This window comes from Chlorocebus sabaeus, chromosome 8 (genome assembly GCF_047675955.1).
Source record: "Chlorocebus sabaeus isolate Y175 chromosome 8, mChlSab1.0.hap1, whole genome shotgun sequence".
Taxonomy (NCBI): Eukaryota; Metazoa; Chordata; class Mammalia; order Primates; family Cercopithecidae; genus Chlorocebus; species Chlorocebus sabaeus.
In genome coordinates this window covers 136341253-136368729 of record NC_132911.1, presented here as the reverse complement: position 1 = coordinate 136368729, position 27477 = coordinate 136341253, and the positions used below count along the sequence as shown (strand labels likewise).

Sequence of the window (27477 nt, the reverse complement as noted above, 5' to 3'; positions counted from 1 at the left end):
GGTAGGAGGGATTATTACCCAAGAGGGGGTAAATTTTCCAAGAGTGAGTCTTGTCAAAGTAAACAGGGACCAAAGGAGCCAGAACATCAGCCCTCAGGACTTCAACCAACTTTTCTGTTTTGATTGTAGTAAAATACACATAACTTAAAATCAACCATTTCAACCATTTCACAATGGACAATACCGTGGCATTTGATAAATTCACAATATTGTACAACCATTACCATTGTTCCAGAAAATGCTTATCACCCAGAAGGAAACCCTACGACCCTTAAGCAGTCACTGCCCATTCTCCCTCTTCATGGCAACCACTAATCTGTTTTCTGTCTCTATAGATTTGCCTATTTGGAATCTTTCATATTAATGGAATCATACAACATGTGGCCTTTGTGTCTGGCTTCTTTAACTTACCATATTGTCTTCAAGACTCATCCGTGTTGTAGCATATGTCAGAATTTCTTTCCTTTTTATGGCCAAATAATATTCCATTGCATGGATATACCACATTTTGTTTATCTGTTCACTAGATGGTGGACATTTGGGTTGTTTCCACCTTGGCTCTTGTGAACCAGGGCTAGCCTTAGTGTGGACCCTTCCTCTCCACACCAAGCTCTCTCCGATCAGCTGTATGCCTCTTCACAGAATTCCTGTCAGTTCTTCTGCCTGCTTGCTGCCAGGTCATCTGCCTTTACAAAGATCCCAGCTCTTCTCCAGCTAGCTTCACATCCTCTGCTCTTCCAGCTTCCCAAGCTGCTGTTTCTACTGTTTGACAGACAAATCACTGTTTCATTCTAGTAAGTCCTTTCCATTTTTAGGCCCTATGCCTGGAGTTTAATGAATATATAACCCTTTCTTTTTCAGCTCTGTTGGCTGCTTCCTGTTCAGTTCTCAAATGGAAACATTCCTCATTCCCATGCATGTGCATTTTAAGGGGTGGTAATATTTCTCCAGTCTATGTAGTAAAACTCTTTCATTCTCATGATTCTGTCTAAATGAATTATGCTATAATTCCTGGTTGTGTTTATGGGCACATGAGTGTACACTTGAAAGTTAAATTCATTCATTCACACCTGCTTCCTGTTTTTATTCAACAAGCATCTATAGAATACCTACTATGTGCCAGGCATGGGGAGACTGTAACTGGCATATTCTAAATCCAGTCATGATCTCCTATCACTTAGAGCCCTGTGGGGGAGGAGGACCGACAATAAATAAGCATCTGATGAGTTACAAAAGAAGAAACCTGCTGTCAAGGAAAGGGACAGTGTTCAGGGATGGGAATAATGGTGTGTGGGAGTGGTCAGGGAAAGGGGAAGACATGAGCAATGATAATTGAAAGATAAGAAGTAGCTTGTTCTGCAAAGAACTGTCAGACAATTGTTTCTAGCAGAGAAAGGCCATGTAGGTAAAGATAGATGAACATTTTAGGGGGTCCAAGCATGGAAAATACTACACAATCCATTAAAGTGTAGATATCACATGTGAAGCTGTAGAAAACCTCATCTCTATTATTATTATAAAAATTGTTTTTAAATGCTGTATAATAATACTTGATTAACTCTAGCTATGTATTGGGCATTATACATGTTCCTTCCTAACAATCTTAGGGCTAGATGCTAGTAGTATCCCCATTTTACAGAAGAGGAAACTGAGACCTAGAGAGGTTAAGGAATGTGGTCCCAGGTAATAAAGCAGGAAGAGGTGGAGCCAGTTCCCCACAAGCCTGTGTGACTCCAAACCTAGGCCTGTAACCCTTGTATTAGCTTACCTGCCTTAACATTTGTGATTTTTAAAGCAGCTCTGCATTTTCTAATGTTCACAATTAGTATTTTGAAGTATGTGAACGTAATTATTTGGCTAAGCTTCTGATTTTAATGAGCAATATGAAATCTAAATCTTTAATTTGCTCATAAGTGGAGGAGAATAATTGCCACCTGATCTTGAGGTCACTGCCGTAAACAGAAGGGTTTGCTTATTCAGCAGGATGTGCCTTTGAGGGGAGAAGCAAGCTAGTCTTCCAGGAGAGATAGTATCAGGGCAGCTGCAGAACAGCTGCAGGGGATCCAGAGCCGCGGAGGAAGCAGGAACTGGTGGTTGCAGGCCTCAAGCAGAGTAGAATCAGCATTCCTGGCTATTCAAGTCTTAGGGGCTTAAAATAAAATATTTGTGAAAGAGCATGGCAAGCTGTTTTTTGCAAACCTCTGGTGTTTCAGACCTCAGATATTTTTGGGTTAGGGGCAATCAATGCCAAGTGTACTTGTGGGTCTAAAAATGAAATTGCTGATACATTGAATTTCCTTTGGTCTGGGGATTAATTTAAAACTAATTTTTTAAAGACCCATTTAGCATGGATATTTTAAACGTCCTTCATTTAAAATCGTCCTGTAAGTGTGAATATGTATTTGCACTTCTTCAAACTTGATATATTTTTTAAATTATAAGATACTGTATGTTTAATTTTGAAGGTATATGGATACCTCTTTAATCAATGTTGATGTGCAACCAACTTACGTGCGAGTAATGATCAAGGGAAAGGTAAGTAGAACCCTGTAGACTATTACAATTTCAAAAGCTAAGCTTTGAACTAAGCTGTGGTGCCTCACTTTTTTAAAAGTATTATTAAAATAGAAAAAGGGCCCAGGCTCAGTGACTCATGCCTGTAATCCGAGCACTTTGGGAGGCCGAGGCGGGTGGATCACCTGAGATCAGGAGCTGGAGACCAGTCTGGCCAACGTGGTGAAACCCCATCTCTACTAAAACTACAAAATTAGCCAGGCATGGTGGCTCATGCCCATAATCCCAGCTCCTCGGGAGACTGAAGCAGGATAATTGCTTGAACCAGGGAGGCGGAGGTTGCAGTGAGTCAAGATCACCCCATTGCACTCCAGTCTGGGCTACTAGAGTGAGATTCTGACTCTAAATAAATAAATAAATAAATAAAAATAATAAAACAAAACTAAATAGAAAAAGGGGAACCAAACAGAGTGCTATTTTTTAGCACATGGTTTTATATATGGGAGTGGTATGTGGTGGGAATGGCTGCTGACCATATGTAGTTGGATATCATTAATATTTTAAACGTGTGTCTATTGTGTTACACTTTTTTCAAAACTAATAACATAATCATATGTGTGGGAGCCTATGTATGAAATTAAACAGTACACCCATTCTAAATTGTCAGTGATTTCATTCATAACAACTATAATTTTATAATTTCTAAAATACCAATTTTTGCTAATTTAGGCTACTATGGGCTTGAAGATTAGCTGAAAGATTTTTAAATGGAAATATGTTGGGTTTTTTTTTGACAAGGCTTTCTCTATAAATTGATTTTTAGTCATAAATGAACCCATGAGCACTTCACTGTTTGTGATTGACAGCTGTTCTTTAGACTGTTTGTAAAAATAGGTAAAATGGTTTGTGCACAGAAAGCACAGCTCATATAAATATTTTTAATAAGTTTAAGCACATTTCTTAATTGAATGGTGTATCTTGAATTTGTAATGAAAATGCCCCTTGTAGTCACCCTCCCATGTAACGTCCTTGCTCTCAATGATACTTTCTACTTATTTTCAGCCATTTCAGCTTGTCCTTCCTGCAGAAGTGAAACCCGATAGTAGTTCTGCTAAAAGATCTCAGACAACAGGTCATTTGGTCATCTGCATGCCCAAGGTAGGTCATGTCATTTGGGTCAATTTCAAGTCTGGATATGAGGGTTCTTGAAGGAACTTGACCTGTCAGGACTAATGATGACTTCTGATTAAAGTACATTTTAGTTAGGAGCACCAGGAAATCTCATAGCAGCTGAGGTAGGAGAACAAAGGTCTGTGAGAACAAATAACTCAGACTGGGGTGTGTTTAGGGCCTAAGATGGTTTATCCTTTCCTGAAAGAACTTAAGGAAATTAAACTTAAAAAAATTAATTTGTCCATAGAAAGAACTTGGATTCGTTATTACAAGCCATATGAATGAGTTGGGATATTTCCTGCTGTAAGCTGCAGAAACCGCAAATAAAACTGGCTTTTATCATAAATAAATGGTTCATTTCTTGTAACAAGATAGGAGAAGGTGGGAGGTAGGGGAGCCAGGCACACTGGGTCAGGATCTTTCTGATATGTCAACTCTGTCCTCAGACTGGTTTTCTTCCATAAGATGTGCACTAGCAGTGACTTGGGCAGCATACTTTCTTGTTCCTATCTTGCATGAGATAAAAAGACAGAGGATCAGAGAAAGAAACACAGAGAATCTCTCCCATCACAATGAAACAGAAGTTCCCCTGGACTCATTAGGTCAGTTTAGCTGAAGAGCCCACCAAATCTTGATTAGCATAATCCTGAACCAATCTCTGGCCAAAAAGATGGTAGTACAATAGACTTCCATGGGTTCAGCATCCATGGATTCAACCAACCAGGAATCAAAAATATTCAGGAAAAGAAATGTGTCTGTACTGAACATGTACAGGCTTTTTTTTTTCCCTTGATTCCCAAGACAATACAGTATAATAACTACTTACATAACATTTACATCGTACTAGGTGTTATAAGTAATCTAGAGGTGGTTTAGGATGTACAGATGTGTGTGGGTTATATACAAATACTATGCCATTTTTTATTGGAGACTTGAGCATCTGAAGATTTGGTGTCCAAGGGATGTCCTGGAACCAGTTCCCCACAGACACCAAGGAGTATTTTGATTGGTTTCTATTAATCATACTTCATCCCATAAGTTAGGGGTAGGGTCAACTTTGCCCAAGACATTTAGATTTCAAAGGAGAAGGGTAGTAAAACAGTCAAAATTGGGTTCTGCTGATGAGGAAAAAGAGGAGAATGAGGGAATGTCAGCTATGAAGAGTACAAACTTGATTAACCAAAAAGATTTCTGTAATAATTTAATAATCCTGCATTTTCCTATAGCCGATTTCCAACGGATTCATTATAGGTAATCAATTATGTATTTTTACTCAGAGGCAATAAAATAGCAAATACAATTTGTTGTCAAGTAATAAAATAACAAACACAACTGTGAGAATTGTATTGTCCTTGATGACTAAAACAAATTAAAGAAATGCTTCTATAGTAACCAGAATATTCTATAGGGAAATCTAACAGATAAGTTAATTACCTCAGTACTTTGATATAGACATTTATATAACACTGTGATTAGCAGCCTGTTGTTTTTGTGTCTGTGTGAAACTTCTAACTGGAAAACCAGACATTAAATAGAGACTGCTAATTCCTAAAGGGAAATCAAGACAGATGATCTGTGTGTCTTTTGCAGGGTGCCAGGCAATTGCTGAGAAAAGCTCTACTGTCACTGTTTATGAGTCTTAAACAACTGCAGCATTCTTTTCCCCTTTTCCTTTTTGTTTTTTATCTGTCTAAATTTTTCACATCAAAAACACATGAAAATAATAAATGGCTTATTGAGGAAAAAGCATTTTAGAAGTGCTTGATTGGAGATGAAATAATTTTTATATATATGGACTAGGAATAGTTCTATTTTCCTCATTAATAAATTAGGAACAATATCTTCCCTTGAGGGATATTTTTTTAAGATTTTCGACTACTATGTTAAAGTAATATTGATGTAGAAGTTCATCGTCTTCTATCATTATTCCTTTTAAAAGGTAGATAGTAAAAACAAACTTTGGGGAATAATTTCTTGCTGAAAATTAATCATCTTTTTCATCCATAAGTAGTTATTTGCAAGAACTTTGAAGCTCAAGCAACAGATCTTATAAACCACCAAAAGTTAAAAAAAATTCTAATTTCATGTATACTTAATATTAAAATGTATATTTCTTAAAATTAGCATCTTTCTAATTATTATTGATTGAAACATTTTAAGTACCAAAGTTTAATCCATGGAGCTATTCTGTATTAGTCTAGACTTATGAACTTACTGTGGAATTGTGTGAGTCTGACCTGCATTATAATTACTGAGGGAAATTCTTGGAGTTATAAAACATACTGTAAGAATCAACCTTTGTCCATCATCAACAAATTGATGAAGAAACTGTGATGTGTGTGTGTGTGTGTGTGTCACTGTTTAATATGCTAAAATATCATTCAGCCCTAAAGAGAGTGAGATTTTGCTATTTGCCACAACATGAATGAACCTGGATATTATGCCAAGTGAATTAAGCTAGACACAGAAAGAGAAATATTGCATGATGTCTTTTATATATGGAATATTAAAAATAAATTCAAATGTACAGAGATAGAGAACAAACAGTGGTTACCAGTGATGAGGGGGATGGTGGATGGAGGAAGTAAATGAGAAGGTCAGAGGGTACAAATTAGCAGTTATGGAGGGTGAACAAGTCTAGAGATGGAATGTACAAGATGATAATTATGGGTAGTAAAATTGTACTGTATTTGGGATTCATGCTAAATGAGAAAGTTTAGCTGCTCATTCTTGCCACAAAAAGAAAAAATGATGAGTAGCTCTGAGAGATGATGGATATTTTAATTTACTTCAGTATAGTAGCCTTTTTATTACTATCTATGTGTATCCCATAACATCATGTTGTATACCATAAATATACACAATAACATCTATTCTTTAAAAAAAACTTAACAATCTATGCATCCAACAGAGGACTAACATCCAGAGTCTACAAAGAACTTAAAGAAATTAGCAAGAGGCCGGGCGCGGTGGCTCATGCCTGTAATCCCAGCACTTTGGGAGGCCGAGGCGGGTGGATCACGAGGTCAGGAGATTGAGACCATCCTGGCTAACATGGTGAAACCCCGTCTCTACTAAAAATACAAAAAATTAGCCGGGCGAGGTGGCGGCGCCTGTAGTCCCAGCTACTCGGGAGGCTGAGGCAGGAGAATGGCGTGAACCCGGGAGGCGGAGCTTGCAGTGAGCCGAGATCGCGCCACTGCACTCCAGCCTGAGAGACAGAGTGAGACTCCGTCTCAAAAAAAAAAAAAAAAAAAAAAGAAATTAGGAAGAAAAAAGCAAACAATCCCATGAAAAAGTGGGCTAAGGACATGAATAGACACTTCTCAAGAGAAGATAACAGATTGCCAACAAACATGAAAAATTCACATCACTAATGATCAGGGAAATGCAAATCAAAACCACAATGTGATACCACCTTATTCCCACAAGAATGGCCATTATCAAAAATATTTTAAAAATAGACATTGGTATGGATGCCATGAAAAAGAGCAAGCATACTTCTATGCTGCTGGTGGGAATGTTAACTAGTATAACCACTGTGGAAAACAGTGTGGAGATGCCTTAAAGAGCTAAAAGTAGAACTACCATTTGATCCCGATCCCACAATCCCACTACTGGGTGGAATACTATTCAGCCATAAAAAGTAATGAATTGAATTAATGGCATTTGTAGCAGCCTGGATGGGACTGGAGTCTATTATTCTAAGTGAAGTAACTCAGGAATGGAAAAGTAAACATCGTATGTTCTCATTCATTAAGTGGGAGCTATGAGGATGCAAAGGCATAAGAAGGATACAGTGGCCTTTGGGGACTAGGGGGAAAGGGTGGGAAGAGGATGAGGGATCAAATATTACAAATTAGGTTCAGTATATATTGCTCGGGTGATGGGTGCACCATCATCTCACAAATCACCACTCAAGAAATTGCTCATGTAACCAAATACCATCTGTTCCCAAAAAACCTATGGAGATAAAAAATAAAATAAAATAAAACATGTAACATAAAATTTACCAACTTGAAAAAAAGAACACTGTATAATTGGAATGCCTTTGGCTTCAAGTAACAGAAACCGCTTACTCAAAGTGGTTTAAATAATAAAAAAAAATACACTTGATCACCTAAAAAAAAAAAAAAAAGGATCACGTAGACACTTAGGTACAATTTCAATTCATTCACAGTATTGTATTGTCAACATGTTAAGTGATATTTAATGGTTCTAGAATAGTCTTTAATACTTTTTAATATTTGGATACTCTAAATCAATTTTTAAAATACTGGATTTGATGTTGAGTAGTTCCCTCTTTGTGTCAGCATTTGTAAAGAATACTGTGAAGGGCAGACCTTGTTTTGCTTATGCATGGGATGATTCTATCATGAGAATTCAATGATAATCTTTGTATACATTTTCTAGGGACACAACATTTGTCATTGAATCCACAAGTTTCTATGATATTTCATATTAGATACTTCATTCAGCATTTTTTCATGATGTCAAATTAATATTTTTCTCTTTTCTTGCTCCTAAATGAGGCTGGGTCTATACACTCTGGGTAGTGACCAATAGGCAAATCTCATGAGTCTGTCTTTCGCCTGTCACGTGGGTCATGGCTATGTTTTGTGTTGCTACCATGTCAGTGGAGGTTCCCAGCTCAGCCCCTTGTTCCAGGAGGTTTCACTTTGTGCTAGCTCTGCAATCCCAGATGCTTCCCAACACTCACCACTGGGTCGATGGCATACTACAGATTGCTGTAATATGCAAATATCATAGTCCCTAGTATATGGCCAGGACTTTTGTCTCCATTTGCCATCTTTATATCTTACCTTGTGGGTATCACATTTCCCAGAAAGTCAGTTGTAACTGTACTTCCTCTACCGTTTTAACAAGGGTGACTGTCTAGGCTAGAAGTGGCAAGTGAATTAGTAGAAGAGGTGTACTCTGGCCATCTCATAAAGACAGCATCCAGCAATGAGGGAATCATAAAAAATGGTACACCTGCATAGAGCACTTACGAGGAATGGAGCCTGCAGGACTGGAAGTTGCTCTGGGTGAGTCAGCAAGTGAGTGGTGAGTGAATGGGAAGGTGCAGGAAGACTATACACTACTGTGGCTTCATAAACAGTGTACCCTTAGGATACACTAAATTTACTTTTTAAAAGGTTTCTTTCTTCAACAATAAATTAGCTTACTGTAACATTTTTACTTCATAAGCTTTGTAATTTTTTCCTAAGTTTTGACTCTTATGATAACATTTAGCTTAAAACACAAATACATTATATAGCTGTACAAAAATATTTCCTTTCTTTATACTCATATTCTATATGCTTTTTTCTATTTCTAAACATTTTTGGCCAGATGCAATGGCTCATGCCTGTAATCCCAGCACTTTGGAAGGTTGGGGCAGGAGCCCAGGAGCTTGAGACCAGCCTGGGCAACATAGTGAAGCCCAATTTGTACAAAAATGAAAATGAAAATCAGCCAGGCATGTGACTTATGCCTCTAGTCCCAGCTACTCAGGAGGCTAAGGCAGAAGGATGGCTTGAACCTGAGAGGTAGAGGCTACATTGAGCCTAGGAAGTCCAGAGGCTACATCGAGGCTGCACTGAGTACACCACCGCACTCCAGCCTTGATAACAGAGCAAGACCCTGTCTCAAAAAACAAACATTGTTTAATATTTTATTTGTTTACTTTTTAAAATTTTTTGTTAAAGACTCAAACACACACATTAGCCTAGGCCTACACAGGGTCAGGATCACGAGTCTCTCTGTCTTCTGCCTCCACATCTTATCCCACGGGAAGGTCTTCAGGGACAACATTATTTTTTTAAATGTAAGTAGAGGGAGCACACTCTAATATAATGATAAGAAGTATAGCACAATTAAACATATAAACCAGTAACATAGTCATTTATCATCACTGTCAAGTATTATGTACTGTACATAATTGTATATGCTATACTTTTATATGACTGGCAGTGCCGTAGGTTTGTTTATGCCAGGATCACCACAAACATGTGAGTAATTCATTGTTCTACTACATTAAGATAGTTACAGTGTTAGTAGGCAATAGGAATTTTTCAGATCCATTGTAATCTTATGGGACCACCACTGTATATGTGGTCCATTGTCATTGGAAATGCCATTATGTGACACGTGACTATATATGTAAGTCAGACCAAGTCACTCTTCCCATTTTATTCAGAGTTAAAGGCAGAGTCCCCTGATAACCTGTCCCCCCACCCCATTATCTCCCTGACATCATCTTCTACCACTTTCTTCCTAGTCATTGCAGCCACATTGGCTTCCTTGCTATTTCACAAACATGACAAGCATCTTTCTACTTCAGGACTCTTGCATTTGCTGTTCTTTCTGCCGGAATGTCCTTCCCCCAGATGTCCTCATAATTTGCTTTCTGATCTCCTTCAGGTTGCTGCTCAAGTGTCACTATATCACTGAGGCCCTTCATGATACCCATATTTATAAAACATCTCCTCCCAGTCTCAGCATTCTGTATCCCTATTCCTGCTGTATTCTAAATCTCCTTTTCCTGCTGTACAGTCTAAATATTTAATTGTTTATTTCTTTTTCTGTTTTCCCCAACAAGAATTTAAGCTTTATGAGAACAGGGAGTGTTGTCTGTCCTTGTCAATGGCACCTAGAACAGAGCCTGGCAAAGAGTAGGTCTTCAGTAAATTTTTGTTGAATGAGTGAATACCTTAAATGTATCTTTAAAATACATTTTAATATTTAGCACTTGCATCTCCCCTAAACTACTCTCCCTCTCAACTATTTCCTCATTGCTTTTCCATACGTATTATTCCGGATTAACTTTAAAATGAGTTTCTCAAATTCCGCCTCTGAAAAGGCTGTTGGAATTTTTATTGCCATGGATTTAGAGGCAGCGGGAAGAAATGATTAAGGGAATGGGCTCTGGAGCCAGAGAACCTGAATTAAATTCTGATATTTCACTCAGCAACTGTGTGACCCTAGCAAATTATTCATCTCTCTGTGCCTCAGATTCCTCATTCATAAAATGATGTCAGTAGTAATTGAGGCCTCAAAAGGTTGTTTTGAGGATTATACAAATGAATATAAATAAAGTACCTAGGACAGCGCTTGGGACATAATACACACTACATTAATGTTTACTGTTAATATTATTCATTGCTAGTAATGCATATTATTAAATAATATCAATTGCTACTAGCTAATATTTTATAATTATTAAGATTGCATTGAATTTATAGATTGTAATAGGAATGAATTGATGTATTTACATTATCAAAACTGGATATTCAATAATGTGTTTCTCCATTATTACTCTTATTATATATCCATTAGAAGGTTTTCTTTGTTGGTAGTTTTCTCTTTATAGTTGCTACACATGTCCTAAGTTTATTTATAGATATTGCATGTATGATTTTAGTTTCTATTTTGGTTGGGGTTATTCCCCATCACATTTTCTAGGAGTTTATGTCTGGCCTTCATCCAAGTTCTTTAAAATGTGTAATCAAACTAAGTTCTATGTACATAATCTTTTCATCATCGTCCTGAGGATATCTAGCATATGATTTTACCACAGTCCAACTTAAGATTTAACTGGAATTTTGCATGCACTGAGAGGCTTGTTCACTCGCATCAAGTCATTAAATTAAACTGCCATCTCAATTCTTAAATGACAACTTACAGGAACACTCCAAGAATATGCCGCATGATTTCCTTTGGGTGTTTCTTCAGAATAATTAACTGAGATTAAGGAAGTTGCCATGTGAACTGAACAGCAAAATATATTTACCACTTCAGTTGGTGAATATCTTGCTTAATTCTGTTTGTCCTGAGCGCAAGAAGTGAAGGTCACATATTAAGGTCAATAATGCAGACCATACTTCTAAAAAACACAATCTCAAACCAGCCTCCTCCTTCTTAGTTGCACATGTTCCACAGCACTTTTTCTCTGCTCAAATATACTTGTGATATACTCAACACAAATGCACTTTTATTCTCTGATTGTCAAGTGGGTCTATAGGGTTGCCTGGGCATCTTGCTAGGTTTTTCTTGTTTCATCCATACTTCTGCTCTTTTATTTCTCATTCTCAGCTCATTTATAAAACTTCCAACTGAAGTTCATTCCTGAAATTTCTAACTGAAAAAAGTGGAAGCCTCAAAAGATAATTTCCACAAACTTCAACCATGATGGCTACCAACCTACCTGCATTTATATCCCCTTGTGCAACCTGGCCTTCCTTCCTTCCTAATTCTATGAATGAACTCTCTGTGGTGTATGCAATCCCTCTAGATGTGTTGAATCCTATTTCCACTTGCTTTTAAAAGACTCCCCACCCTGCCCCCGCCTTTAGCAGTTCTCTGCTCTCTATACTTTTTCTTTGAATGTCACCTCTGAATCTTACATTAGAAAACATTCTGAAAGGTCTCCCCTCTTAACAAAGACAGAACAAAATAAAAACATCCCCCTCTGTTTATTGCCCTGGTCCACTTTATTGCAAAACTTTTAAAAAAGACGCCTCTATTTGCTGTTTCAAATCTTTTCTCATTATCTCTCAAATCAACTCCAATTAGACATTATCTCCTCCCCACCCCCTCCACTAAAACATCTCTCTTTGATGTCTCCAATAACCTCCAGATTACTAAACCTAGTAATCATCCCTGGGTCCTCCTGGTATTTAACCTTTTAGTAGGCTTTTTACCCCTTATGCAGTTCTCCATTTTTAAACCCTTGCTCACTTGGGTTTCAATACATGGCTTTCACTCTACCACCAGATACTTCTGTCCACTGGAGTCCTTTGCCACCAGGTGCTTCATTGCTGGTTGTTTCTTATACCTAGGCTTCTGCAAGTTGGTGTGTGCAATAGTTCAATTCTGAGGCCTCTGTTCTTCTCTATTTGTACTCCTTCCTACATACTACCATCTTCTCTCATAACACCTCTACAGCTCTGTCATCTGCTAATGGCCAACTAAGTCATAAGGAACAACAATCACACTGAGAACTTAGGAAGGTGGACTACATATTTTAAAAACATCTTAATAGTACCAATACCTGCCAAGATAGTGAATAGCCACTGTCCTCTGAACAAAAAGAATCCTTCAGTGACCACATGGGTGGGAAGAAAACAGCTGAAGTCCAGAGACTGCCAAAAAGGGGACTCTAATAAATCGCTCACACTTTGGGATGTGATTCTGAAGGATTGTAACCTCTGAGTAAGGTGAGTAAGATGTAAATCAATCATCAGAAGTCCTCACAGCCTGTCCTCACACTATCTAACTTGGACTTGAACTTGAGTGAAGGTTGTCTCAGATAAGTAACACCCACACATGCCTGGCAAAACCCCGTGAAAATCCTTTCTAGAAGAGGCAGGCTCAAATTGTATATATTATAAACATACATGCATATGTATGTATGTGTACTCTGTGTGTGTGTCTGTGTATATATATATATATTTCAAATTAAGTATCCAGTATGCAAAGATAAACTACATACACCCTGAAAGACTTTACCACCTTTGGAGATATATCTGCAATTATGACTATTTAGCAAAAATTGTATATTCTCTGTGATAAACAGTTTAAACAACTCACTTTCTGCAATAACCCTGTAACCTAGGGATTTTTATTATCCAGATTATTTAATGAGGCTTGCTGACGTTATATAAATTTCCCAAGGTCATAAATAGATGTGTCATGTCATAGAAAACACTAGATTGGGGTCATTAGTTCTCTTCTTTCAGAATCCTCTAATAAATGTGATACTCAGACACACCATTTAGGCTCTCGCTTTTATCCTTATATCAGTTAATAATAAACACAAAGACATTGCCACTATTTATTGAACATTTACCATGTGCCACATACAGTGTTGAATACTTTGAACATCTTATGGAGTAGGGGTGATTATCCTCATTTTGCAGAAGAGGAAATGAAATTCTGGTGTTGCCTTAAATCATAGGATATGTTTCCAAATGAACACAAACAATGCCTCATAATTTTCATCTACAGCCAGATTACTTTTGGATCATTAGCAGCTTAAACTAGTAAAGTGCTTCACCTTTAAAATTTTGTTCCCAGTATTTCTACTCTAAAATAAGGAAGTGGTTTAGGGTATTTCATGAGTATCAGTATCTTTGCAGTCTGTATTCTCCAGTGAAATTCCCCCCCAACCCCACTAAGACAATTGTTGAGGATCAAATGTAAATACAATGAAATGTATCCTTTCTTCCATGATTCCTCATACCACTTTAATTGGGAGACACCTGCATAGTTATCCGGCTTGTTGTCAACTGGGAGGCAAGGAAATACACATTATTTGCAGATAATTGTTTTCTTCAAGGTTACAGAGAAGCCTCTTTTCAAAATCATGGACATCCTCTCTAAAACCTTGCCTAGCCTCCTCCTGGACCAAGGGGTTATATTTTTTCTGTGTTTCCTGGAAGTGAAATAAACAAATGTCACTTAAATAATGAAATTTATTGCTGTCAACTTCATACATTCTTGTCAGAATAAACTTATAGTAGATACCAGACGAAGGTCAGGCCCTAGCTGCTCAGAAGGTAAGTCAGATCTCACCAGGAGCTCCCTGCACAGCTGACCTTGATCCAAGAATGGAATCAGCTTTGTGGGCACTGGAAACTCACAGGCCTCCTGTTGTGAGGTGAGGCTCCTAGGTATGAGGGAGAAGGGCTCCTCAGGGCTACACATAGGGCAGGTGGTGCTCTCAAGAATGGCAGTGCTCAGTGGGCTCTGGGGAACAGCCACATTTTGATACAGACCCATCAACTGCATCTTTCTTGTATTCTTTATCTCCATGAATCTGTATACAGTTATTTTAAAAATAAAATAAGAGGTGACCCAAGGCTAGCTCTCCACTGGTCAAGTGATGTCTCTGTCCCTGACTGCAAAGGCTCCAAACACTGTCTTTCTGTGACTTGGTTTCATAGCTTCTACAGAACTGCAAAGCTGCCACTTAAAATGGGCTTTGTCCCTTTTTCCCATTGGCCAGTGGGGGTGGGTGACAGGTCATTCTTCTTATTGCCAGCAATGGGGAGGAAAACATAAGATAATATCAGACAACAATTCACGGTAACCGGGAGAGGCCATAGACTGTGGCAATCCCCTGCACAGCTGTCCCTTGTCAGACAGATCTCACCACAGTCCCTTCGAGACTGGGAAGGATCCAGGCTGATGCCCCCATCACTCTGGATCCTTACAGGGGGCAACGGGAGAGGAAGTGTTGCTCTTTGTTTCATTCCGGTGTTCCTGATATTGAAGCTTTCTCCTAGGCAGTGAGGCTAAAGTAGCCTAGGCAAGTCAGCCTGATTATTTGCTCACTTGATCACCTACTGTGAACAACGCTACTGTGAGTGGGAGAAGCCTAGGTACTTAGCCTGCAGTCAGGCAGAGGGGTTGACTTCAGGATGCCATTTTGTCCCTAAGGCGCAAAACCCTCTCCAGCATCTTTAGAGACTGTCTCTAGCAAGATTGTAAAAGAAAATTTTCTTTTCATTTTATACGTTATTCTCAGTCTTAATGTTTGTCCTAACTTAATACAATATTTTCAGTTTTAGACTGCAGTGTGTGAATGATCTTCTACGGGGAACTGTCAGAAGAGTGACCTTCCAAGTAGAAAATAATTTTGAAGGAATCAGTTGATAGTTAGATTTGCTCTCTGGTTACTCAAGGCCATATAACTGCCTTGCGTAACTGTCAGTGTTGATTTTATATATGCGTATTAATAACTGCATCTTTACAAATTTTCCTCATAATATAAATATTAGCAAATTATGGGCCTGAGAATCAGTGACATTTTGTATGCACCTGCCAATTGACGGGCCACATAAATGCGTGGTCAGGATGGACTTCCTATCCTGCCATTTTGCTGATATCCAGCCTCAATAATTTAAAATGGTCAAATGGACCCATGACTTCCTTGTGTAGACCGGCTCCTCCAATAGTTCTCCTTGTCTCAGAAAATGGCGCCATCAACTGATACCCAGTTGTTCAAGTCAATGATTAGGAGGCATCCTTAACTACATCTTGCAGGCACCACTACCAAAATATATCCCGAATTCAGTTACTTAGCACCACTCCCACCATCACCTCCTATCAAGCCAGTGTCCTCCCCCAACTGGACTACCTTGGACAGCCTTCTCACGGTTTGCCTTGCTCTGTTCTTTCCACTCTTTGATACTTTCTCCATAGGGAAGCCAGAATGCCCTTTTATTTATTTTTTTGTTTATAGTTGGGTTTTAAAATATTTTTTTCTTTCCTATTATGAAATTATTACTGTTGAAATACAACAAAATGTAAAGAAAAAAAATAACTCATGGTCCCACTATCCGGATAAACATTTTGTTATGTTTCTTTTCAGTCTTTTGTCTGTGCTCAGGTGTAATTATTTCAAAGTGATTGCTATTTGTTTACTTTTTAAATAAGTAAATTTTGCAAAATAAAAAATGTACATCTTGCAAATAATAGCTTTATTCCCTTGTTGAAACCTACCAATGACTTTCCATAGCACTTGAAATATATTCAGACTTCTTGTTGTGGCCCAGAAGGCTGTGTACAAGGTAGTTTCTGCCTATGTTTCTGGTGCCTTCTTCCACTTTTCTCCTCATATTCTGGACACAGCTTTTTTTTTTCTCTCTCTCTCTCTCTCTTTCTGAAACACAGAGGATTCTAATAAGGTTCTGAAACACAGGAGGTTCTAATAAGGTTCTGGAATACAGAAGGTTCTAATAAGGTTCTAGAACCTTATTCCCACCGGCAGGACTTTTGTGTTTTCTGTGCTTTTTTTGTTAAAAGCATTTCTGCCCCTCTCTCTGTTTATATCTATATTAGTCTGTTTTCACACTGCTATAAATAAATACCCAAGACTGGGTAATTTATAAAGGAGAGAGGTTTAATTGACTAACAGTTCCATGTAGCTGGGGAGACTTCCAGATCACGGTGGAAGGTGAAGGGGAAGCCAACTTGGACCACAGCAGCAGGAGACAGAGTGTGTGAGACATCCAGAAATACTACCATTTATCAAATCATCAGACCTCGTGAGAATTCACTCATTATCGCAAGAACGTCATGGGGAAACCACCCCCATTCTTGGTACCAATTTCCTATGTTAGTCCGTTCTCATACTGCTCTAAAGAACTGCCTGAGACTGGGTAATTTATAAGGAAAAGAGACTTAATTGACTCACAGTTCTACATGGCCGGGGAGGCCTCAGGAAACTCACAGTCATGGTGGAAGGGGAAGCAGGTGCATCTTACATGGCAGCAGTTGAGAGCGTGTGAAGGAAGTGAAGGGGGACGAGCCCCTTATAAAACCATCAGGTCTCCTAAGAACTCCCTCACTATGAAGAGAACAGCCTGGGGGAAACCGCCCCCGTGATCTAATCACCTCCCTCCCTCCACACAGGGGGATTTTAGGTCCCTCCTTGACACATGGGGATTACAATTCCAGGTGATATTTGGGTGGGGACACAGAGCCAAACCTTTTCGTATAAAATGGTTTTTATACAAACCATATTGAGCCAAACAGATTTGTATTTAAAAAATACAAATCTGTTTCCTTTGTATTATGCAGGTTTGGGCTCAAATATTACATTTTTAGAGGGACTTTTTTTTTGAATACCAGAGCTAACATAGCCAGTCACAATCTCTCAGTCATCTTTCTCAGCCATATTACTTGGTTTATTTGATCACAGTATTTATTACTGTATGAAATGGCCTTATTTGTTAAATTTTGTGTGATTTGTCTTTACCTGTCTAAATATGGGGATTATGAGAGAAGAGACCTCGATTCAGCCAATGAGTGGAGTGGTACTTGCCTTCCAGTAAATAAATATTACAACAAATAAATATTACTTGAAGAATGAAACCTCCAAAGCTTCTTATTCATTCCTTATCATGCCTTATCTGATTTTTGAATATTTTCTGTTAGCCAGTGATTTGCTTATTATTTTATTCTGCTTATTATTTGTAAAATAAGCAGAAGTTTTGGCTTTGGTGAAATCTCATATGTTATTTTATTTCTATTTTGGTGATTACTTCCTTTTTCTTATTTATGACATCTTTAGCTTTAAAGATATTCTCCCACATTTTCTTTTAGAAGCTTTACCATTTTAGCTTTTACCTTTAAGTCTGGGATTCATCTCAGATGGATTTTTATGTATGGTATGTAGTAGTGGATAAGGGCCATTTTTTTTTCTCTCTTATGGATTTGAAGATCTAGCCCAAAAGATTTTACTTTCCCCATTGAGTTGCTTCAGCACCTTTGTCAAAAATCAATGGCCTCATAAAGAAGGGTCTATTTTTAGGCCTGTATTTTTTTCCCATTGATCTGTTTATCCTTATGCCAATACTACCCTATACTAATAATTTTAGCTTTATAATACACCTTTAAGGCTGTAATTCTTACAGTTTGTTTCTTTTTGATGATCATTTTGTTTATTATTTGTATCAGTATATAAATTTAGAAATCAGTTTATTAATTTTCATACAAAAACATTGTTGGGATGTTAATTAGGATTTTATTGAATCTGTAGGTCAATCTGGGAAGATCTGACGTCTTAACATTATTAAGTTTGCCAATGTATGATCATGAAGTGTCTCTCTATGGGTGTTCTAAAATTTTTTTCTCAACAGCAACTTGTCATTTTCAAGGTAAAAGTTATTGGGCATTACATATATATATATATGTACACGTATATATATGCACATATATATGTATGTATACTTTGAAGTTTATTATTTTTATCTGTCAGAAACTTCTATCGTACTGAACAAATATCTTCTTTTACTGAGCTCAACAGAAAGTTTGTAACACTTACTTTACTTGATTTCTCCGTTGTATGAGATATTGTTGGATTCTCCTCTTCCTTTTAATCTTGCTCTTAGTTTTATATAATCATGTACTCCTATTCTTTCTTCTACCTTTCTGTCCTTTCTTTTGCAGTCCTTTTTTGTAAGTACATCTTCCTTTGCTCATTTCTTAAATGTTCACTTTCTTTTGTGTTTCTTATCCAACTCTCCTCATTCTTACCCTCTCCTGATTGATCTTATCCATTGAATTGACTTCGGTTACTTCCAAAATATGATGGACTTTTAAATATGTATCTGCAGGATTTTCAGTTAAAATCTGAACTCTATTTCCCTTCCCACCTTACTACACCTCCCAAATCCCTTTTCTTAATGAATATTACCATCATCCACCCACTTGATATCATCTTTGTCATCTCCCTCTATCGTCACTCTTTACATTCAAGTCTGCTAGATTTTTACCTCCTTCATACCTCAAATTCATTCTTTCTCTTTAATGCCACTGTCTTTGTCTTGGCAGAGATAACAATTATCTCTTACCCTATTACTACAATGGTATTATAAATAGACTTCCTCTTTTCAGATTTTATTTCAATATATACTTTGCTTTCCAGCAACCTTCCAAAAGTGCAGACTTTATGGTGCCAGTTTCTCCTTTTATGAAGCCTATTAGTGGGGTCCCTCTCATCTTTAGAATAAAGTTATAACTGCTAAAACAGCCTACAATTCCTGCATGCTGTAGACCCTGCTTACATCCACAACCTCAGCTCCTACTGTCTCCCCTTCTGAAGCCCATGCACTAGGAATATGGAACAACTTACAGTTCCAGGAACTTGCTATTCTCTTTTACTTTTGTGCAAGTTTTCCTTCTCTGTGAGAGGCACTTTTCCTCCTTTCAACTGGATATTCCTTTTCTAGCTCAGATAATGCTCCCTTGGGAAATTTCCCTGAGCCCCCAAAGCTGGGATATGTCTGTCCTTGATGCTCCTACAGCACCCTGCATTTATTCTCTGTCTTATTGATCTCACTGCCCTAAAGCTGTGTGCTGACTTGTTTTTTCTTCTATTAAACCGTAAGCTCCCTGAAACAAGAACTGTGTCTGGTTCAGTGGTGTGTTGTAAGTACTCAAAAAAATACCTGTTGATTGAAATTGAGTGAATTAATGAATATTTTAAAATAAAATTGGAGGATTTGGAAAACATTAGTTCGTCAAATACACCAGACACCAAAATAAATTTCATATGGATTTTAAAGAATTGAGTGTTATTTTAAAAGCATTAAGAAAATAAATAAAGATAAATATCTACTTTCATTCTTTAAAGGATTTTCTAAACATAAAATAATTTCAAAAATCACCAAGGAAAAGCAATAGTTTTAATTATTTAGAATCTACAATAATTAAATAATTATTTCATTATTTACAGTGTAAGAGTTGTATGTCAAAACCTACCATTCAGTAAATACTTTTTGTTCACTTGCATTTCATCTATGTATTTATTCAACAAATAATTGTTGAGGGCTTACCACGTGCCCAACACAGAACTTCCTGTCCTCATGGAGTTTACATTTTAGTGAGGTAAAATAAACAAGTTAAGATATATTATTTTTAATGCTGATATGTCCCATTGCCAGAAAAAAAACCACAAAAGACTAAAGAAGGATAATATGTATAAATTCATAAAAGTATTTCAGAAAACAATTAAAACTCTACTAGCAAGGTGGGAAACGACAGTTACAAAAGAAACACAAAAGATATGAGAAATTTCCATTATATATTATAATAAAATATTATATTTTTTCATGTTATTATCAAACATTTAAAAATTTTTTACTGCTTCTTACTTATTTTTAAATAGATAACATATATTTACAGGACAGAATCCAAAAGCATTAAGTAACTTACAGTACAAAGCAATCCTTCCTTTCATCTCTCTTTCTCAACCATCTAGTTCTTCTTTCTAGAAGCAACCACTGCTGCCAAATTTTAAAAAAATTTTTTCAGTTCAATGCTAATGAGGGTTCATTGAAAGAGTACTCTCATAAACTGCTAGAGAAAATAGGAAATGATTTAATCTTTTTGGGAATAAAATTACTGACATATATCAAGCCTTAAAATGTACATTATGGCTTAATAAATCTAAATTTGGATTCTCTCCTAACAAAATAGTTAGGTATATCATACAATATACAATTTATGTACATGGGTAGACACCATCATATAAGAAATTGGAAACAATCTAACTATTCAAAACCAGTCCATTAAATGATAGTGCACACATAAAACAGAATATTACACAATTATTATCTCTCATCTGTAGATCAAAGTATATAATTTTGAATAGCAATGTAAAATATTTCATCAGTGCAGTGACCATGTTTTTCTGGTTCATCCACAGCATCCCAGCTCCTAGAACAATTTCTGGAACACTAATAGGCATCTTGTAAATGTGGGTTGTATAAATTAAATTGCATCCAGAGAAGCCTGGAAGCTGCAGTATCAGCTAGGACTGTTTTCAAAACTCATCTAATCTAAGAATCACCTGGGGAGAGCTTGTTAAAAACTAGATTCCCAGGCCGCTATCTGCAGATTCTAACTAGAAGGTGTGGGAATCTTGTTTTAATGACCACCCCAAGGTGTGAGAAACACAACATAAATAAGAAAGGGTCTAATGAGAAATCAGGAAACACTTGAGTATTGAAATGTATACAATACAGGATTTATAAGGGAATTTATTATTTAGGAGTAATTCAGGAAGAATATTACACAGATAACAGAAGATTTGAGAAGCCAAAGAAAGGAAAAAATGTGTACCATCAGGAAGTTACCACCATTCCTGCGACAGAGGGAGAAGTTGGTGTTGGCAGAAAGCAAACACCAAGGTCACCTGGAAAGGTCACCTGGAAGAAACCAAAACTGCAGTAGCCATCTTGGGCAGGGCCTGGAGCCACAGAGTAGATTCTACCACTGCTGGAGGAGTTGTTGATGCAGACAGGGATTGTGAAAGCGTGTAGGGTTCTTGGCCCTCCAGCTTCCCTCCATTGCCTCCCATTGGCCAGGCCCAGGTGGAAGTCAGTTAACATAGGAGGCCAGCAGGTTCTGTGGATAGTGATAGTGAAGCCAGCAGGGTTCTGTCTTCCTGTGATTTATAGAGCAGAGCAAAGACAGGGCAGGCAATGGATACGAGGACAAACAGTCTCAGTGCCTGTACTATGCGTTAAGACACCATGTCACACCCACATGAAAATACTGCAAAGGTCTGCACTGAAGAGTGTAAAAATCATTTATTAATGTTCAGTTCATTTTAAGAAACTATCCCCTTAACTTCCATGATCTTCCACTCTGGGGCAGTTGTGGACAATGGATTGTATTTCATGCAAATGACCCCTTTTAAGAGGATATATAAATGCTAAGTGATCTTGAATGCAGAGTCCAAGACCTACCTCCTATGAGACAGTGGTCTGCTAGAGAAATGGTGGTCTATAGGCAAACTAAAGCCCAACAGAACAGCACAATTAGCCAGTGATTCAAATGTGTGAGTTTGTAGAATCTCTGTGATGGCCATTATGCACATTTAGACAGTTTCCCAACAGGATTGTGTGTCATGAGTATTTTCAGAGTGAGGTTGGGTGCAGGAACAGAAATTTGACTAAAATAGTCTAAAGAGAAAGGAAAGTATTTTTATCTAGCTAGGCAAGAGAAAAAGACACTTTTCAAAAGCTATCACTCCACTGGAGTTAGTATTTTTGTTAACATCACACACCTTATCTAAGGAAAATAAGGACATGTGTAAAATACTACTCTTGAGCTGAGGTAAGTAACTGTGTGACTTGGGAAGAAAGCATTGCAAAGTTCTCATCACCACTTATGCAAAGTCCAAGTGCCATGAAATAAATTCCCCCAAATCTCTCCTTTGTTCTTTAGCCTTCTCTCCAGCTACAGTCTGCCACGTATTTCGTGCTAGTTTGTGTGGTCATTTACTTTCCTGTCTCTGCTCATGCTTGTTTTCTCTTTCTGGAATATTCCTCATCTACTACATGACCTACGTCTTCTGGAAAATTCCTGCTTATCCTTTAAAATTCATATCAAACCTCACATCCCCCAGTAAGCCTTCTAATGGCCATTAGGCACATTTAGATAGCATCACAACAGGATTGATTTAGATTTGTGTCCCCACCCAAATCTCATGTTGAAATGTAATGCCCAGTGCTGGAAGTGGGGCCTGATGGGAGACAGTTGGATCATGGGGTCAGTTTATAATGGTTTAGCACCATCCCCCTAGTGCTATGTGATAGAGTTCTCTTGAGATCTGGTGGTCTAAAAGTGTGTGGCACCTCCTTCCCCTCTCTCTTGCTCCTACTCCTGCCATATGAGATATGCCTGCTTCCCCTTCACCTTCTGCCACCATTGTAAGTTTCCTGAGGCCGTCCCAGAAGCTGATGCCATCATGTTTCCTATGTAGTCTGCACACCTGTGAGTCAATTAAACCTCTTTTATTTGTATATTACCCAGTCTCAGGTATTTCTTTATAGCAATGTGAGAACAGATTACAATACCTTATTTGATTTCTGCTCTCTATCCTTTCTAGCATGGCTCCCTCCCTTGGGCTTCCATAGTAGTCTATGCCTATATCTAGCAATTGTACTTTTTTCAATGTATTTTAACTGTTTATGTATCTTTCTCCCTCATGAGATGATCAGGAATAATTTTTAATCTATCATTCCATATCTGCCTCTCAGTCCTATGCTTGGCATATAACAGATGCTCAGTAAATATTTCTTGGAGCAGATTTAATGGAGGTAATAGTCGAAACTGTGGGAGAAAGTGAAATCTCCAAGAGAAAGAGAAATTTACTGTGATTTTCATGTATACTTTTATTTAAGAAGCCAGGTTAAACTCACAGGAAAAAGTTAAAGTTGATTGATTTATGTTTTCTTCCTTAACAAGTATTCCTGATTGCATTCATGTCCTTTGTTCATTCCCTCTTAATTTACCAGTAGCATGTCTTCATCTGAAATGGAGTTATTGTTTGCTCATTTTTATTTAAATTCACTTAAATATTAAGTTAAACCTTAAGAAATCATTTTTCATGGATCAAACATAGATATTGGCAATTTTTATGGTTCAACCCAAAGTATAAGGATTCAGAGCTAAGTAGCTTCGTTGTATCCATTTACTGTATTTTTACACAGCTCACATAGTCTACGTTTCTTGGTATGAGTGACTTTTATAGTTGATGTAGATCATCTCAATGCACGTACTGCCTCGGTACGTGGCATTCAACCAGGTACTATGTAAGTAAAAGTTGGAAAGTCGTGCATCAGAAAAGCCTCAGAATGGACTTTTGTATTCTGTAGAAAAGTGAACTCTATTACTGCCTCCATGTTCACTCCCAACTTTCAATTGCATGGCTCTATGAGAGTTAAAATAATGTAACATTATTAAAATGTTAATTTGTTCCTTTATGCCTATCCCACAATTGAATTTTCAAGTAGTTGATTACATTTCTCTCTGTGGATTCAGGAAACCGTTAGTCTCACATTATCTAATTTACTAAACATATTTTGGCCCTTACAACTTTTCCATTAGTCATTCCTAAACACATTTAGCACAAATGAATAAGACGATATTTGATGTTAATGAGCATTGCTTCCTCGAGGCAGAGCAACCCGGGACTGCAGGTACAGTGGGAAACCAAATGTTAGGATTGCAAAACCTTGGAACACTGAACCTATAGACCTCTGCTTGGGCAAATTCGATCTTATCAGAAAAGGTAACCTACTATTAATATGAACGTTGACGTTAAGATGAATTTCAGTGTTATTATGTATGTTGGCATTAAGATGAATTTCAGTGTTATTATGAATGTTTGTGTTAATATTTTATTTACAGCTGACTCCTTAATTCCTTCTAACTTTTAAACTTAAAACAATCTTTGAAACTAAATGAGCTGAAAATACCTTTTAAAAGAAGAAACACATTTAGATTCTGGTGCACAGCAAATTCCCTGTGAATAAAAGTTCCAAATTTGTGATTCTATTTGCATTTCCATAAACACAGAGTCTTTGTGCTTATTATGTGACAAATAACAGTGTTAGAAATGGGGTGTTTTAAGACTCTAATTATGCATATGTTCCCATTCTCATTGGTGCATGTATTGAAATGTAAAGCTATACAAAACTTGTACTTTGGGTTCAAGAGCACATTGACTTCATTTAAAGGAATTAAAATATTAAGAAATTTAAAAGGTGCTAAGGTGCCACTGCTCCTTGGGAAGCAGATTCTGAAATGTAGATGAGCGTGCAAAATGTGTGTTAAGAAGTGTCCTGGGGGTCAACACCCGGAAAGGGAGGGAAGAAGCCAAGAGTGGGGAAAGGGAGAAGTTGAGCTGTGACGCAAGCCCGACAAAGGTCTCAGTCAACATCTCAGTGAGCTCCCTGGCTGACCTGAGTCTTTTCAGTTGGCCAAATCAGGCACAGGGGAGTATCCTCCAGATCTCACATTGATCAGAGAGATTGGATTGTAGACCCCCAAGTTCTCACACTCACATGAGAGTTCCAGGTCCCAGGCATGGTAAGGAAGGAGCAGAGAGTTCCAGAACAGAAAAGACCATGTGGTCTAGACCACAGATGAATTACAGGTAGTTGGTATGGACAAGGTCGTTCACACCTGAATAAGAATCCCAGTAGCCCATCACATGACCAACACACACGGGTTTGAAGCTGACTGTGGTTATGTTCCTATATCTCTTGCTAAATAAACATAAATTCAAATTAATTAAAATTTAATAAAAGCAAAACTTTAGTTTCTACATTGCACTAACCACATTTCAAGTGCTTAGTAGCAACAGGCAGCTGGTAGCTATTGCGTTGGATAGCACAGAGCATTTCCACCAGAAATATTGAGATAGTAGGAAATATTGAAAAACAGAATTGCAGAACATTTTGCTGGACAACACTGCTCCACATGTATTACACAGGCACATCTCTCGGAGGTCTTGCTGCCTCCCTGGGATACTTCCAGGAGGAGGCCCTTCCCCGCATTCTCTCTCTCCTTCTCTAAATCTAAGGAGAGTCTCTTTTTAATCTCCATAAAACATTAAGAAATATCTTCCCAATTCTATTTTTTACATTTATAATTGACATCTGATTTGGTTAACTATAACTGGAATCAACAGCAACTGAAAAGCGTTTTCATTCCCTTAAGAGAAGGGCAGGATATCAGGAAATATTTACATTCATCCCACTCATTCAGTTAAAGAAAAAGAAGAAAACCAGTTGTTCTCATATTTAAACCATATAGACATTCATACCCTGCCACAGTAACATCCACAAATATAACATCGGTCAGCAAAAAATTAATGGAAAGCAATACGATTACATTAAGTCTATTTTAAAACCTAGAAAATACAACATTTTAGACTTAGCCTACTCCAAAATAAACCATGTTTGATAATACAAACCTGCTCTGTTGGGCAAACCTTTCTGTGAGTCACCTTCTTTAATTATTCAGTAAACATTGTTTTGGTAGCTTTAGTTGCCAATTCTTCCATAGCATTCTTCTATGAGTTTTTGTAATGTGGACTGCATCGCTTTTGAAACATTTCTGAACAAACCCTTCTAGCCTTGGTATTTAAAGTTTTTAGTAGCATTCATTATTTTTTTTTCTTTTGGAGCTTCAGTAAAAGTCTTACCATCACATAAACCACTTGTGATTATTCTCTCCCAGTCTAGTGTTCAAAGCTTATATTGAAAGGGTGGAGCTGAAGATCTTTCCACATCACATATACACCCTCCCATGAGACCCATGGGAAGAGGAAGATATACTTCTTATGTTCATGGTCTCCAGTGAAAGGGAGCTGCACGACATCACACATACATACATGTGTTGCATTTTTACAAAATATTATTGAAAATTATACAACTGCACCATGTAAAAAAACTAGTCTGGCACCACTGTATGATGTTGACACAGGAGGACTGCCATCTAGGTGTGGGCATCCATCAGAGCCCAAACCTCCCCGAGTTTGATGCTGCAGTCTCAGACTGGGAATCATTTCTTCATTGGTTCATTTATAATTTATTTATTGAAGCATACAGATGATAAACAATGGACTAGGCTTTGGGGGTTTACTGGAGCCTAGAACCAAGAATCTCTAATTAAATAAGAAACAAATTACCCATGTATTAATATGATTAAGTGACCAACACTTCAGTATAGTAAAGCTTAGATAGGAGAATGTGGCTTAGTGTTAAGGCTAAATTGGGGCTTCCAATGCCCTTCCCAAGTATATACTGTAAATCGAGATACATGCCTGAACCAGTAGATGGGAGGCAGATGATGATAGACCCTTGAAGTTTAAGCCTAGTCTTTTCCTTAATCATTTGCGTGAGCCTGGATCACAGCTGTGCAGCACACCAAGTCTCAGGCAGAACAGAGAAAGGCAGATAGCCCTCACCCTTGAGATCAATGACCCTGCCCATCAGAGAGACATGGCAGGTGAATGAGTCATTCCCCTGCCATAGAGAAGGGCCTGGGGAGGGTGGAGAGGGGGATGGACACCCACTCAAAGTCACTCTACTCCTTAAAAACAAAGGGCAGATGCCATATTGGTCAATGGACCCAGGCAACATGAGAAGAGAGTTTTTAAACTTCTGTCCTCCTGCTAGCAATCCCTGTCTCATAGGAATGTTTAGGGGTGGGGAAATTAAATAAAATACGGGGTTGATATTGGTAGGTGTGTGCCTAGCACGTAGTTGGAGTCTGACAAGTAGCAGCAGGTTCTCTTTTCCTTCCCCTCTCTGATGTCTTAGGAGTTTCTTGAGAGGAGGTATTGGGTCTGAATAATTTTTGCAGTACATTTGTTGAATGGAATCATTTTACTTATTGAGACTTCAACATGCTTAGCACTGAGCTTATTTAGTTTAAAAATGTTAGAATTACAGGATTTTTTAGACCAAAAAAGGG

The 27477-nt window shown here is 37.7% G+C and overlaps 1 protein-coding gene across 4 annotated transcripts in view; it reads left to right on the top strand.

Moving 5' to 3' along the window:
- The window catches only part of DNAAF11 (dynein axonemal assembly factor 11), a 95792-nt gene that overhangs the window by 54379 nt on the left and 13936 nt on the right, over positions 1-27477 (top strand). For all 4 annotated transcript variants that reach the window (XM_073018364.1, XM_073018363.1, XM_073018362.1 and 1 more), the window contains exons 9-10: positions 2466-2535; positions 3577-3676. In XM_073018364.1, the coding sequence (XP_072874465.1) occupies positions 2466-2535; positions 3577-3676 (170 nt within the window). The remainder of the gene's footprint in view (positions 1-2465; positions 2536-3576; positions 3677-27477) is intronic.